The 13,423-nt window shown below is 40.0% G+C and overlaps 1 protein-coding gene across 1 annotated transcript in view; it reads right to left on the bottom strand.

Annotated features, from left to right (window-relative positions):
* Positions 1-441: 441 nt before the first annotated feature.
* LOC124157444 (protein patched) overlaps positions 442-13,423 on the bottom strand; it is a 179,355-nt gene continuing 166,373 nt past the window's right edge. Inside the window, exons 21-25 of the mRNA XM_046532146.1 lie at positions 5,952-6,051; positions 4,966-5,364; positions 3,890-4,082; positions 1,867-1,966; positions 442-1,719 (exon numbers count right to left, since the gene is read on the bottom strand). Coding sequence (XP_046388102.1) covers positions 1,869-1,966; positions 3,890-4,082; positions 4,966-5,364; positions 5,952-6,051 — 790 coding nt within the window. The 3' untranslated portion in view covers positions 442-1,719; positions 1,867-1,868. The remainder of the gene's footprint in view (positions 1,720-1,866; positions 1,967-3,889; positions 4,083-4,965; positions 5,365-5,951; positions 6,052-13,423) is intronic.

Genomic DNA, 13,423 nt, shown 5'->3' with positions numbered 1-13,423 from the left:
GTGTAAAGCGGTGAATTGCTAGAACACATGCGAGAATGCATGGATGCGAGACAGCAAAATAGCCCATTCTAATTTCATTCATGCTTTCACCTAATTTCACGCCATGTTAGAAATTAATGCAGCTGCGCAATTCCGTGCCCCGTGTAAAACGGCCTCAATTGCGGTGGTGTCTTGCTCCTCTTATCCTCCCTCCTCTTGAGTCCAGAAGTAAAAATCACTAACTAATGAGCCTGGCCTCAGGACTGTATTCCCGCAAAACCACTTAGGGTTTAGTTCCATTGTGAATGAAGTATGTCTAAAATGTGGTATCAATGGATCACACATTTTTTTCACAATTTCTTCACATGGGTATGGCTCATGCACTTAAAAAAGTGACCGGTAGGTATGATAAACAGGAAGGTCCTTAAAATTAAGATGAAAATCATTTGTACACAAGAAAGATTACTTTCACTTGTCTTTATTCATTAGCTACAAGACATTCATTGTCCTTGAATACTCATAGGTTAAAAAGAGGTATTTATGATTTGTTCTCATACGACTATTCTCACATAGAGAATAAAATATTATGCAGAACGAATATACTTACATTATTTACTTAAAACTTTCTTACAAATCAGCCTTCCACATAATTTGTACACTTTTTACAATTTTCATTTAACTTAAGACTGACATATTTGCCATGCAGCACATAAATAGTGGCTTTCACCCATAATATTTTACAAAATAAACAAACTGGCATAATGTCATTCAGTATAAATACAATGATTTCCATGGAAATAAATGAACCACATAAATATTGAATCCACAAAGGGTATGATTTTTATGAGACAGATAAATGACAAAAAGGCGAGGAAATGGAACTTTATGATGCAATAATAACCTCCTTCCCTCTTTTTTCAAGTCCAACTCTCAAAATCACAATCAATAAAATTGTGAACATGATTTAATACATCCTAAAGGCTGAAAGCTCTGCCAAATTCGCATGGCCTGCGCAGCCGTAGGTTTTCCCAATACATAGATAGACCTCAATCAGCAAACTTCGAGAATTTGAGAAGAGCACGATAAAATTCCAAAACAGACCACACTCATGTCCAAAATTTGTGTCGACTGGTTTAACAAGTGATGAAAAACAGCTTTACATCACTTTTAATAGTCAAAATGGACATTTTTTGTTTTGGTGACACAAACTGAGAGGATTTTGTTAACCTAGGGAGGTACACCACAATGTTCAAGGAGTTTTTTCTTGAGGGCAAAGGTACATTTATGAATGAAGAAAAAAACAGTGGCGCACCCACTCGTGAACGTAAGTGGCCTGACAGGTACTTTCAGTTGTAGGGGTTTTCACTCATATTTCATGACTTCTATACACCAAGGAAGCTTCTTGACTGTCTTCCACCAGTTACGAAGTTCATCAAAGAAGTTAATCACCACTGTTGACTATGTGTTGCAAAAGTAAATGCACAATAATTAAGCAGAATACTGTCATCATTTTGGAGCTAATTAAGGTAAAGCACAAAGCGTCAATTCACTATCGTTTACATTGGAGAGATAACGACGGCAACACCACCACTGTACTGGGATTCCCCAATCCATTCTTGAATACTGATCGAGTCTTGATACGGCAGACTAAGTGGCTATTGTAAATAATCCTGAAGTAACCCAACGAATGAGGGATTGGTAACATAGCACCATAAATGGAAGGAGTTTCAGCACAGGATACTGTAATGACAGAAAAGAAAAAAAAATAAGTTGAACATAAGGGTGCTCAAAAAATGCCCTGCACATAATCAAGAGTAAATATAATCAGATACATACACCAACAAAAATGAAACTGTAAATAAAGGAGCACTAGCTCTTGAAACTTACCACTATGAGTATTTTCCTGAACCTGCATCTGAGGATGAATCTGTACCGGATGTATGATCACGATACCTTCGGACTCTTATTGGCTCTCTTTCAACACTACCTGGAATGAGAATATTATTTATTTAGTGAATCAGCAATAAAAAATTTATTTGGAGAAGAAAAATGATTACAAAATTAACAATCACAATAAGGGCCCCTCGGCATTGGCAACTTTTTCACAGCAACTATTTAGTTGCCAAAAACCCACGTGGTCTATTCCTGCCAGCAACAGTTAAATCACCCTCGGAATAGGTCCAGATGCAATTATTTAGTTGCGACAACTAAAAAGTCGCACGTGGGCGAAGCCACAGTCAATGACATGTGTTTCATTGGATCTTCCTCAAACCAACTAAATAGTTACTTTGTAGAAGTTGTCAGTGCACAGGTACCCTTACGCTAGCACACTTCAAGTCATCCATACATTCTGCACCATTGTCAACATTTTTAGAGGTGTTTAACTCTGCATCCTCAAGTATAATAATAAGCTTTAATTATTAATTTCAAGGAAGTAGAATGTCTCACTCTTCTTAATGCTTGTTGCAATGGAGAATTTGACCTGGGGAAGTTACCAAGCTACACCAAAAAATAATGATGTTTTAGAGTGTACAAAAATATAATATTGTACGAACATTATGATGCATCATAAAAGCTGGCCAATGATGCTTCTCATCATTTATTCTTGCGCAGAAACCAATAGCTATTAACGGCTAAAGAAAGCAATAAACAGCATGGTTAAGCTCAAAAATAAAAATAGGTGCATACATATTTTTAGACTTTCCAGACTCATATATTCCGTTTTGTAGTGAACAACTTTTGTTTGAAGGCAGAAGTCACTTCAGCTAAGTCACTGATCCGTGGTCGAGAATGCTCTTAATCTTTCCAAGCAAACTAAATTCACCAAAACACTATCAGGCCATTATGTGCCCCTGAGCATAAATGTAACTGCTCTGTTATTTGCCTGGTAAGGAGAGTTTGCATGCGGTAGGGCTGGGTTCCACCGTGCATGGAGTGGCAAAACAGTCAGGGAGCGGGTACATAGCTACAATTGGAGTCACACAGAGTAATTATGAGCCCTGTATAGACAATGTTGAGCTCACATGTTAGATGGCTGCGTAAAAGAGTTGAATGCAGAAATGCACTACATATTAGGGGAAACTCATCAATGCCTTGAATATCTGAAAGTATGAATTCTGCAAACAAAACACCATAAAAGGTTTCAATTAAGGCCGTTTCACATGGGATACGTTATTGCACAGGTTAGCACTGAAAACATGTGGAAATTGCGAGAATGCTAGCTTGGAATTAAAGCAAGGGTTATTTTCTTGTCTCGCATCCACACATAGCCGTTTTTTCGTTTTGTCAAAAACTGCTACGGGCGTACACACAGTGTTACCCAGATGTTAAGCGAATTAGGCTGGGAGCCATTGGAGACTCGGAGGCAGCGCGCTAGGCTTAAATTGCTTGAACAATTGAGAATGGATATCTTTAAGAGCGACACAGAGAACATAATATTAGAGCCACACTATATTTCCAGGTCCGATAGAAGCGATAGGTACATTAAGAGAGATGTTTTGCCGAACAGATAGATATGGGAGTTCTTTTTTCCCCCGAACCATAAAGGATAGTCCCTAATAAACGCTAGTCCCAACCTCGTTAGATGACTTCATTTTTTTTAGCGGTAAACGGTAGGTGTCCTAACATCCCCCGCCACACCCCTTTTAGGCGGCTTGCGGGGTATTATGTAGATGTATATGTAGACATCCTTACATGTGTTCTAACAATTCACTGCTTTACAAGACACAAATTCAATTGGGCCTTCGTACATACGTCAGATTGTGCAATGACATGCCACATGTAAAATGGCCTCTAGGAATGTACGAAAGTGAAAAAGAATGGGGAGTATGTGTATCAACATTTAACCCCGTCAGCAGACATCCTGTTATGGAATGAGAGCCTAAAGCAAAAAGAAGTGTAAGTAACTCACTTGACAGAGGTCCGTGGACTTCTAGTTTGACCTTGGCTGTGGCTGTAACTTTAGTTGTAGTGACATGCGGCACTGAAGATGATGAAGATGATGTGGTGGTACTACAGTGACCAGGAGGTGGCGTATGAGCTGCACCTGAAGTGTCACTCGAAGAAGAGACTGATGAAGAGCATTCTGAATGCTGCTGATTTCCCTGCAAAACATAAAGCATACATAATAAATAAAATGAATGAAAAAAATACTATTCCAGATCCTAAGAATTAGTAGTATAGCCACCCAACAACACAGTACAGTGAAGAAATACAACTACTCTACTTACCTTGGATGTGTGAAAACCAAACTTGAGGACCATTAACAACAAAGGGCTATCATGAATAAGCAAAATAAAGTCTGACAGCAATACAATCATCCCATATTCAGCCTTGAAACTTAACAGACTTAAAAACAAAATATGAAAAATGCTGTCACCTGCTTGAAAGTAGCTAACCACATCATTACAGATTTGACGGAGAGTGAAAGATAAATAGTACAAAGTACTCCCTACAGTAATTGTTCAGGAGAGAGCGAAATAGTAAACTTTTCCCACCCTTGCCCATGCAAGTATGTAATACTTCAATTTACCATAGCTATGAGCACAAAAAGAAGGGAAGAGAAGTTTGTATCATCATCACTGATAATGATGATGCAAACAGCATTGAAACAGGTCAGATATTAAATTATTTTTTGGAAAATTCCCAGTTTCTTATATTAATAAGCTACACTTCCACCAGGATCAAACATGAAAAAACATTCCTCATTTGGGACACACCATTGGGAGCCACAGCAAAACTAAATGAGATGATACTATGGGCACAGAGAATTCTGTTTGCAAGCAGTAGAATTTCATACTTGTAAAGTCAAATTACGAACTTTAATGACTTACAATAAAAGGGTAGAATCTCCCTTGCACGCTCACACATTTTTACCTTAAGAAACAAAAAATAGCAATTTTTAAAATGAGAAACGTCATTGGATGGCTGGGATTGTCCGTTACCTCCCATTAATGCAAAATGTTAGAAGAAGGTCCCAAAACTCACCTTGTTCTGCGTGTTTGATGGCGAGGATGGCCTCCCAGAGGGCGGATGATGATAAGACGTCGTCGTTGTCGTCTCAAGCACCAGTTCTGGCTGCACCAATATGGTTTGCTGTTGCTGTGGCTGCTGCTGTCCATCACTTGAAATGCCTCCTCCTCCCAGCCCCTGGTTGCTGGCTGCAGAGTTCCAGGAAGCCTCCTCCGTGATGGTCGTGAGGGATGGCTCCCGCCGATGCAATGGGATGGGTGCTGGTGCCCTCCGACTCCCATGGCACGATATGTGACCACTCGATGATCCCCAGGACCGATCCTGGTCCCTCTGGCTTCCCCGACGGTACCTTGGCAGTGGTGAGGGCTCTGGTGATGGCGTAGACATTCGCTCAGGATTGTCGTGTGGGACAACCTGTGAGGAAAAATAATATCAGTACAAAAATTGAGGTGAATTTGGATTAAATTTAGTGGAGTGTTATGACCATTGCCCCATGCTTAGATGGGGGTTTTAAAAAATGATAGATATAATTTCTGAGTCTATATTAATACAATAAAATGTGATAAAGAGAAAGTAACTATTGAGTTGTAAACAGTTATATCCATGGAAGGGTTTGATACATGTCATACCAACTAGTTGGAAAGATGAATTGCATCATTATATAAAATATATTCCACAGATTTCATACAGCAAAAATATATAATAAAGAACAACAAAAAACACCCCCAACAACCATGGAATGAAAAATTCTGAAGCTTTATAAATATTATGATTAAAAACTTATGGGCTATGTCGCCGTGTCAATTCTTGGGTGGCCCCAACGTTTCCCGACCGATGCTGGTCGCTTTTTCAAGGGATTATATTTATACATAGTTTAAAACTTTCATACATTCAACAACATTCTACTCATGACATCATTGAAAAAAATCGAGCCAGAATATCAACTTGGCCTCCCACAAAAAAGGCTAATAGCAAAAAGCAAATAAGTACGATGTGCTTACCTCAGCAGATGGCCCAATGAGAGAGAGAAGAACAGGAAAGATGACTAGACCATTAAGTAGCCCCACAAGAATGAATGCAAACAGTACATGGAAAAAATACCTGAAAAAATAAAAAGAGAGATATTTTAAAAGAGTGAGATTAAAAAATTCAATTCTACATCTTCACATCACCATTAGCATTGCTACACAGGCATTTTACACGAGGCGACCGTTAATTCAAAGCAGCAATGTTAATGACCATGGGATTAGAAATGTTTAAGAGGTGGTTGAAATATTTTATTTTCCGACATCTCAGGATAAATGTGAAAATATTTTTTTAATCACCACCTAGTTTTAGAGACATTATACACCATTTTCACACAAGTCTCTTGGAGAATAATATAGACGATAGTTAACTTCAACTGTAAATTAAATATAATTACTTTGATCAGGATATAATATAAATAAATATTAATACTATGAGGGGTCAAAAAAAAACAACGAAATTTGCTGATTACAAGTATCGAAAAAACAATTTTTGAAAACATTACACACAGCAAGCAATCAAATCAGTCTTCAAAGAAAAAAATTCTATGAAATGCTATTGGCTATCTGTGATAAATATCCATCCTAATCCATCCTATGGACCGCAAAGCAGTATCTAAAAAAATTATTCCACTAAGACGAATCTTTAATTTTTAGTCCAGAAAATCGTGCGTGCACAATTGGAGACAAACAATCGAATCTGAAATTTCGTCCATATTATCGTACGTAAGAATACCCGTTTACAAAGCCGCATCTCGGATAATAATTCACTTTTTGTTTAGTGACCTCGATTTTCATTATTTTTTTTAATCATACGATGATTTCGCGATCACCCTCTCATATAGCTTGGACCAAGCATTTTATGAACGCAGTTACTAATATGGTCTATCAGATAAATAGGAGTACTCAGCGAGGGGGAGGGAGGGGCAGCTGCCCCCAACCCCTAGAAGCAAAAATCTTCAAGCAAAATCAGTACTGAATTGAAACGAAAGAATTCAACAAATTTTCTTTAAACCCACGAAAAATGATATGTATTAGTATAAGATGTGTAACTAAAATAAAACAATTTTTTTTAAGGAAATAATCTCATAAACTAATAAAGCGCTGTAATCATTTTCTTAAAATGTTGGTTTCATTCACCTTTTCCATGCTAAAATGTCACAACTTATTGATTGTCGATTTTCCCCGGAATGTCCAGATATCGAGATTCGAGTTATCAGGGTTCTAATGTTGATCATATGACTCTTATAAAATGCTTAACTAACTTAATACTCACTACTTACAAAATTTCCCGGGGCAAGATCCCCGTTTTGCCCCCCCCAATATTTTTTGTGAGATGGCATCCCTGCCTCCACCTAGACCATTGCTTGCCCCCAGTGGCGAAGCCAGGAATTTCGTTCGGGGGGGTCCAAAACCACGGGGGGGGGGTTAAAAACAGGGTACAAAGTAATGGTTTTTAGACTAATTTTAACACGTTTAATAATCGAAAAAACTTGATTTGTTAAAGAAATATTTTGTAAATTAATGATTTTTCGATATTTTTTAAATGAAGGAAAATAATTTTTATATTTTTATATTTCGGGGTGGTCCGGACCCCCCCCCCCCCTCCCTGGCTACGCCACTGCTTGCCCCCCCCCCCCTAGTTATGATCCTCGGTACGCCCTTGATCAGATGACTGCAAAAGATTACAGCGTCCAGTATCTAAAACCCCCTCGGTGGGCCAGTATCGTCTTTTTAACCGAGGAGACAACCACCGGACGTAACGAGGAAAGGGACGGGGACGCCTTGGACAAACAGGTGGCCAACGAGATGGCTCCCAACAATGGGGTTCCGTCTCCGCTGGTAACCCGACTCCGTGCCCTACCGGCTCGCATGGAAAATAAGACCACCGTGTTGCTGCTCTCTTGCCTTGCGACATGCCCCATAATCTCTGCGATACGCCCAGGAATCTTAAGCGAGCCCACCCTGGCATTAGTCACGTAGTAGCCAGATATTTGCTTCTGGAGGGATGCGGGTTGCACATACATAATTAATTTGCGGAAAATAAAGGAATAAACTTCGTACTGTTCACTGATATATTTGAAAAAGCAAGACCCGGGTTTCATAAAATAGTAGCATTGCCAGGTGGACCGATCGTACATGCATTTTCTTTTGTATCAAGTCCGGTTCGACAGTAAAGGCGTCTATCTGTCGGGAAAGAGAGGGGTGAGTTGAGAATTAATCCTTTTATCCCATAAATTTAATTCATTACCCCATGCCCGAATCGTCAACGGCCGGACTCATGAACTATTGTCCCTTGTGCCCCCGGCAATCTTTACTGTCTCCAACTGTACTCCAACCCTCCAGTGGCGTAGCCAAGGGGGGGAGTCCGGGGGATCCGGACCCCCCCGAAATATAAAAACACAATTATTTTCCTTCATAAAAGAAAAGTGTTTTTCACGTGACACCATCACGTGGACTACCTTTCGTCTGGCTCCTACCCTTCGACCTATCTGGCATGGGTGGCCCTACCGGGAATAATTGAGAATTCATCTCGCCAGTGTAGCTCTAGGGGTCATAGGAACGCGCAAGCCTTTCCACCGCGACAAGGTTGTACCCCAAGGGAAAGGAAAAGAAAACAAAATACTGAAAAATCAAGAAACTAAAAATATTTCTTTAACAAATGATGTTCCACATCGTCATATAAATAAATTTCCGTTAACAATCCTAATTATAAATGTTGAATAAAATGCTCCAAATGCCGTAACAATCGCCGAGAAACTCGGATCAATTTGTCCGTCAGCGACGCGAGTGGTGACTTTTGTAAACCCACTGAAATGCGCGGTGGTTGACAAAGCCTTTGGAGGTTGATTTGAGGACCCTCTTTTGTAATATTCGTGGTGATGATGGTGAAACTTTAAAAAAAATCTGAATTTTGTCCTTCCAGATTCTCGGTCTCGGCCCCACTGTGATTCGTCGGTGAGATGAGGTGAGGTGAAGTGGATACAAAGAGGAGGGACGAAAAAACTCAAAAGGCCATTAGCTTTAGTATGCCATCAAACTCTGCGACTCACACCAAGGTGGTCCCCGTTCCACTATCATTCGCCCTTCCCCCTCCCCTCCCCTTTAGGAGAAATTCACAACGGTCGGGAGGGGGAAGAGCAGAGGAGGGGAAGGGGGGAAGGAGATCTTTGAAGGGAAGGTGGGGTGGGGGAGCGGTCATGAGTCTTCCGTATAACGTCCCACGGCCAAAAGTTCTCCGAAAAAATTATTCCCCAAATGGCCGGTTTATTGAAATAAAATGGCGATAAATTAACCTCAAGGAGTACTTAGCTTCAGAATGGTGTACCCTGAGGTCAACGGCGGCGTTCAAAGATAAAATATTAGCACCAAATTTGGGAAAATCAATGGAAAAAATTAGAGAGAAATTTATTTATTACGCAGCGTCGTAGTCATTTGCTTCCAAGATTTTTCATCGACCATTCGAACACTAGATGCGACTATCGGGCAAGATATTGTTTCCGATATCAAAACATTCTCGCTGAGGGGTTTGCCCTGAACCTTGTGCACGCGCAATACAGAAAAAAACTCCAAGAAAACTATGCCAAGAATGTGGTCCTCGGGGGAAAATATAAACACTGTAATGTCAGGGGTCAAAGTTGAAGTTAGGACCAACTGCTAAAATGGTGGGTTTTATTGTTTGATATAGGGGCCTATCTCGTTACGTATGTGAACACAGAGAACTGCCCCAAAGTTTCAACCTATGAACATCTAGTATGCATAAGTTATAATTATCTCAAAGGATTGAAGTCTATATCAAGCTAAGCCCTTTCTTCTTCTACACTATTTTATACTTCCGTAGGATACACGACAGATTCCCTTATGTCGCATCGATAATAAAGAAGACGCTACGGTTGATCCACGATGATATGCCGTCATTAAGTATGCAATACCTCATTCATGAGTATACAGTATCGAATATTAGAAGTTAGATATCGAGTTTTCTTCGATAGCGAAACAATATGTGGAAAGCGTTCATATATTATCCAACTTAACAAAGTTGTGCTGCACAGCGAAATATCGGCAGTAGACGGTCTACTAGCGCATCGGTTTTTATCAGTGTTTATTTTTCTATTGTGCTTTTTAAATATAAACATTTTCATGGAGTGTGACCGGAGTGAATTTCGGCATGTTTCAAGCAAAACATTTTTGGACCGATGTAAGCATATAGAAAAACGAAGAAAAAGAAGGTTAGTTTGAAGGATACTCTTTCTCGTATTGTGGTTTTCGTTCCACCAGAATGTTAATATTTTCACATATGTAAAGGTTCAATAATACAACATGAGGTACAGGGCAATATGCTCGGAAATCTAAGGAGCGTTTGATTTCTAAACATATTTGAACATGAATAACCCCACGATGGGAAAGCACGTCAGAGAACGCACTGATAAGGTCCAAAAATACGATCGTGTGGAAAGTGAGGCATAAATTAATATTCAATACGCCCTTGAGACCTAGATGATCCTATGGGTCAGTGGCGAAACGATGGGGGGAATGGGGGAATAGATCCCCCACAAAAGCCTAAGAGATATTAACAAAATATTTAAAACTATTTTTATTTATTTTTTAAATCAATTACCCCGAAAACAGCACAATGTGGCCTTTACATCGGGTATGAACAATCAACAACAAACGATCACACACCCACGTCATGGAAGGGGCAACCTAGCCAGGCGGGACTCGAACCAGAGACCTCCGGTACGAGTACGCGGGGACTTATCCCCGCCGCCACCGACTCCGACAAATTAACTATTTTTGACATATAATAACTGCAATCTGCCTTAGGCACAATTTTTAGAGCCAAAATGGTGTAAAATGTATTTCCTGGCATGCCATTTTTCAACAATTTTACCAAATTTTGCCTGGGGGGGGCGGGGAAAGGGGTTGCCACCCAAGGCCATCCCATCCCACCTCAAGGCACATTCCTATTTACGCCACTGCAATGGGTGGTACGCAATGAATAATTTAGTCCACAGAATACATTATTAAATTGGTGGGACTTCGATGCAATGAAAAAATTACCAGAGATTAAGTCGATCCTCGACGAAATTTGTATCGAGTATATTTTTTTAAGTGAAACAACCACGAATTTCTGCTAATTACATTCATTGCGCATAGAATACACATCGCGCTGTGTAGCTGCGGCGCGAAAGCCCACATCTAAATAAAAGGAAGTTGCACTTTTCCAAAATTATTTTATGCGTACCAAATGATGGCTCTGTGAGCCGAAACGAGTGGTGCGCATTAAATAATTGTGTAAAAGTGCAATTACCTGCAACTAAGTGCACGATGCAATGTCAAAATTCATTTATCTTCTTTTTCATTTATGTACAATTGAATTATTTTTATAGTTTCGATTCTACAACAGTAAATAAAAAATATAATTATCTTTCATGCCTTCATGCATCAATTCAATGTAACCATTATCATTATTAGCCTTGAAGACGGTATTATAAATATATCGAAACGTTGGGAAACAACTTTGCATGCCTATACTCCGAAATCATCAATGCCTTTGATTTCAATACGTCTAACTTGGACTATATCAAGCCTGAATCGGTTGAACTCATGCGAAACCCCACCCTGACCCTATCAGAGCTCATTTCAGCACAAGATATTATGATTGGGGGGGGGGGGGGACTATAGGGCGTCTTTGTTGAGGGCCTTTGTTGAGGCGCCCGAAGGGGAAGTATAGGTATGAGGGAAAGGGAGGGGACTAGATGGAGGAGGAGGAGAAGACGGCACAGGGATAGAGAGAGACGTGGCAACACCGCCTGCCGACTCGTGGGTGGTCCCACTTTTCCATCTCTCGGATACCCCATTCCCCTCCCGCGTGCCGAGGGAAAAAATTTCAAAAAAATAAACTAAACAAAACCTTTCTCCTTCCATCATGGTCGAGGGAAGCCTTCTCCCCCCCCAATCCGTTACCCCCTTCCATATACGCCAAAAACCCCGCCTCGGCGGCCAATATATATACGGCGGTGGTGGTGTGGGGAGTTATCTCATGCGCCAAACAGCGCCGACGAGGGAGGATATATCTAGTGAAACCATTCATCCCCTCCTCCCATTGCCCATTCATTTGTTCGGTGCTCGAAGCCGATTGCTCGCTGGCGAACGACAAATATGAATGACGACGGCTTTGAGGAAGAAACTCGGGGAGAATTAGGGTTAACGAGATTCCTGGAAAGCAGGGTAGGGACAGGCTAACATTTAATGCATGATCATCAGCGTCGATTCGGGGCAACACAATGCGATATTTAGAAGTAACCTCACTCTGTGGTCCCCACATTTTTTTCCTCAATAATTTCCAACGGTTTCAATTGATTGTCAAAGTTACGATATCTCGCCACAAGCCATCATATACGCGGAGTCGGTGTGTACGGGAAAAAGACAAAGGGGTTATCCTCCCTCTGCTCCCAGACTCTGTCTACAAGGATCGCACATTATTGCCACCGTCGATCAGTGTCTTGGAGTGTGGGTCTTTATTAAGTAAATGCAGAAATTTTTGGCGAACGTTTAGGTATAATTTTATACCTTCATCAGGTTTGCATTTAATTCGTATGGACCTACACTTCAAGACACTAATAAATGCTAAAAATTAAGGTAGATGGAAAGAAAAAAATCACGGTATTCTAATAATTATCTGTGGAACATTACGAAGCGACGTTATTTTCGAACACCACATTTTAATTAGAAAAAAATGCTTGCGGTCAAGTAAAGGAAAAAATCTCAATACTGTTACCGTGAAAATGAACGTAATTGTGGGAACCTTCGTCGGCTAAAAGAATCCCGTGGAACTGAACGAGGTTCCCCGAGCTAATAATGAATTTAATCGGGCATTTACAACACATAGGGGGCACTTCAGAGTATTTAAGGAAGCCGTCAGATAAATTAGCTTATTATCCGCCATAAACCATGGGTACAAGTGGAGGAATAACCGATAAATCAGTCTCCGCTACAAAACTATAGCGCAAGCTATAATGTCCAAAAGATAAATTTTAAATTGAACTACCTTATGTACAGTTTGTATCAGGCTCAACCTCGAGGAATTCTAACACGCTAACAAATTGAAAGTATCAGGAAAAACTCGTCACTAATAATGACAACAACAACACAACAGAAAATTAATTAACAGATAGTTATTTTAGTATCACCACAGTTTTCTATACATTTAGGATGATCTCCAGATAATAAATCACTGAAGATAATATAAAATGAAATAATAAAACAGATATTGAAACCGGTCATGAAATTTAATTATGAATGGAAAATTGACAGCAAATTTAAATTTAATAAATAAAATTTCTTGCGGTAAGACCGCACTTAGGACATACTGTAGATTTTCCATGCTGCAAAGGCATTCTCTCTCGCTTATCCCGTTTCCCGCCACTGGGTATCGTCGAGTGGGA

This window comes from Ischnura elegans, chromosome 4 (genome assembly GCF_921293095.1).
Source record: "Ischnura elegans chromosome 4, ioIscEleg1.1, whole genome shotgun sequence".
Taxonomy (NCBI): Eukaryota; Metazoa; Arthropoda; class Insecta; order Odonata; family Coenagrionidae; genus Ischnura; species Ischnura elegans.
Note: the sequence above shows the minus strand (reverse complement) of the source record. Positions and strands in the feature narration are given on the sequence as shown.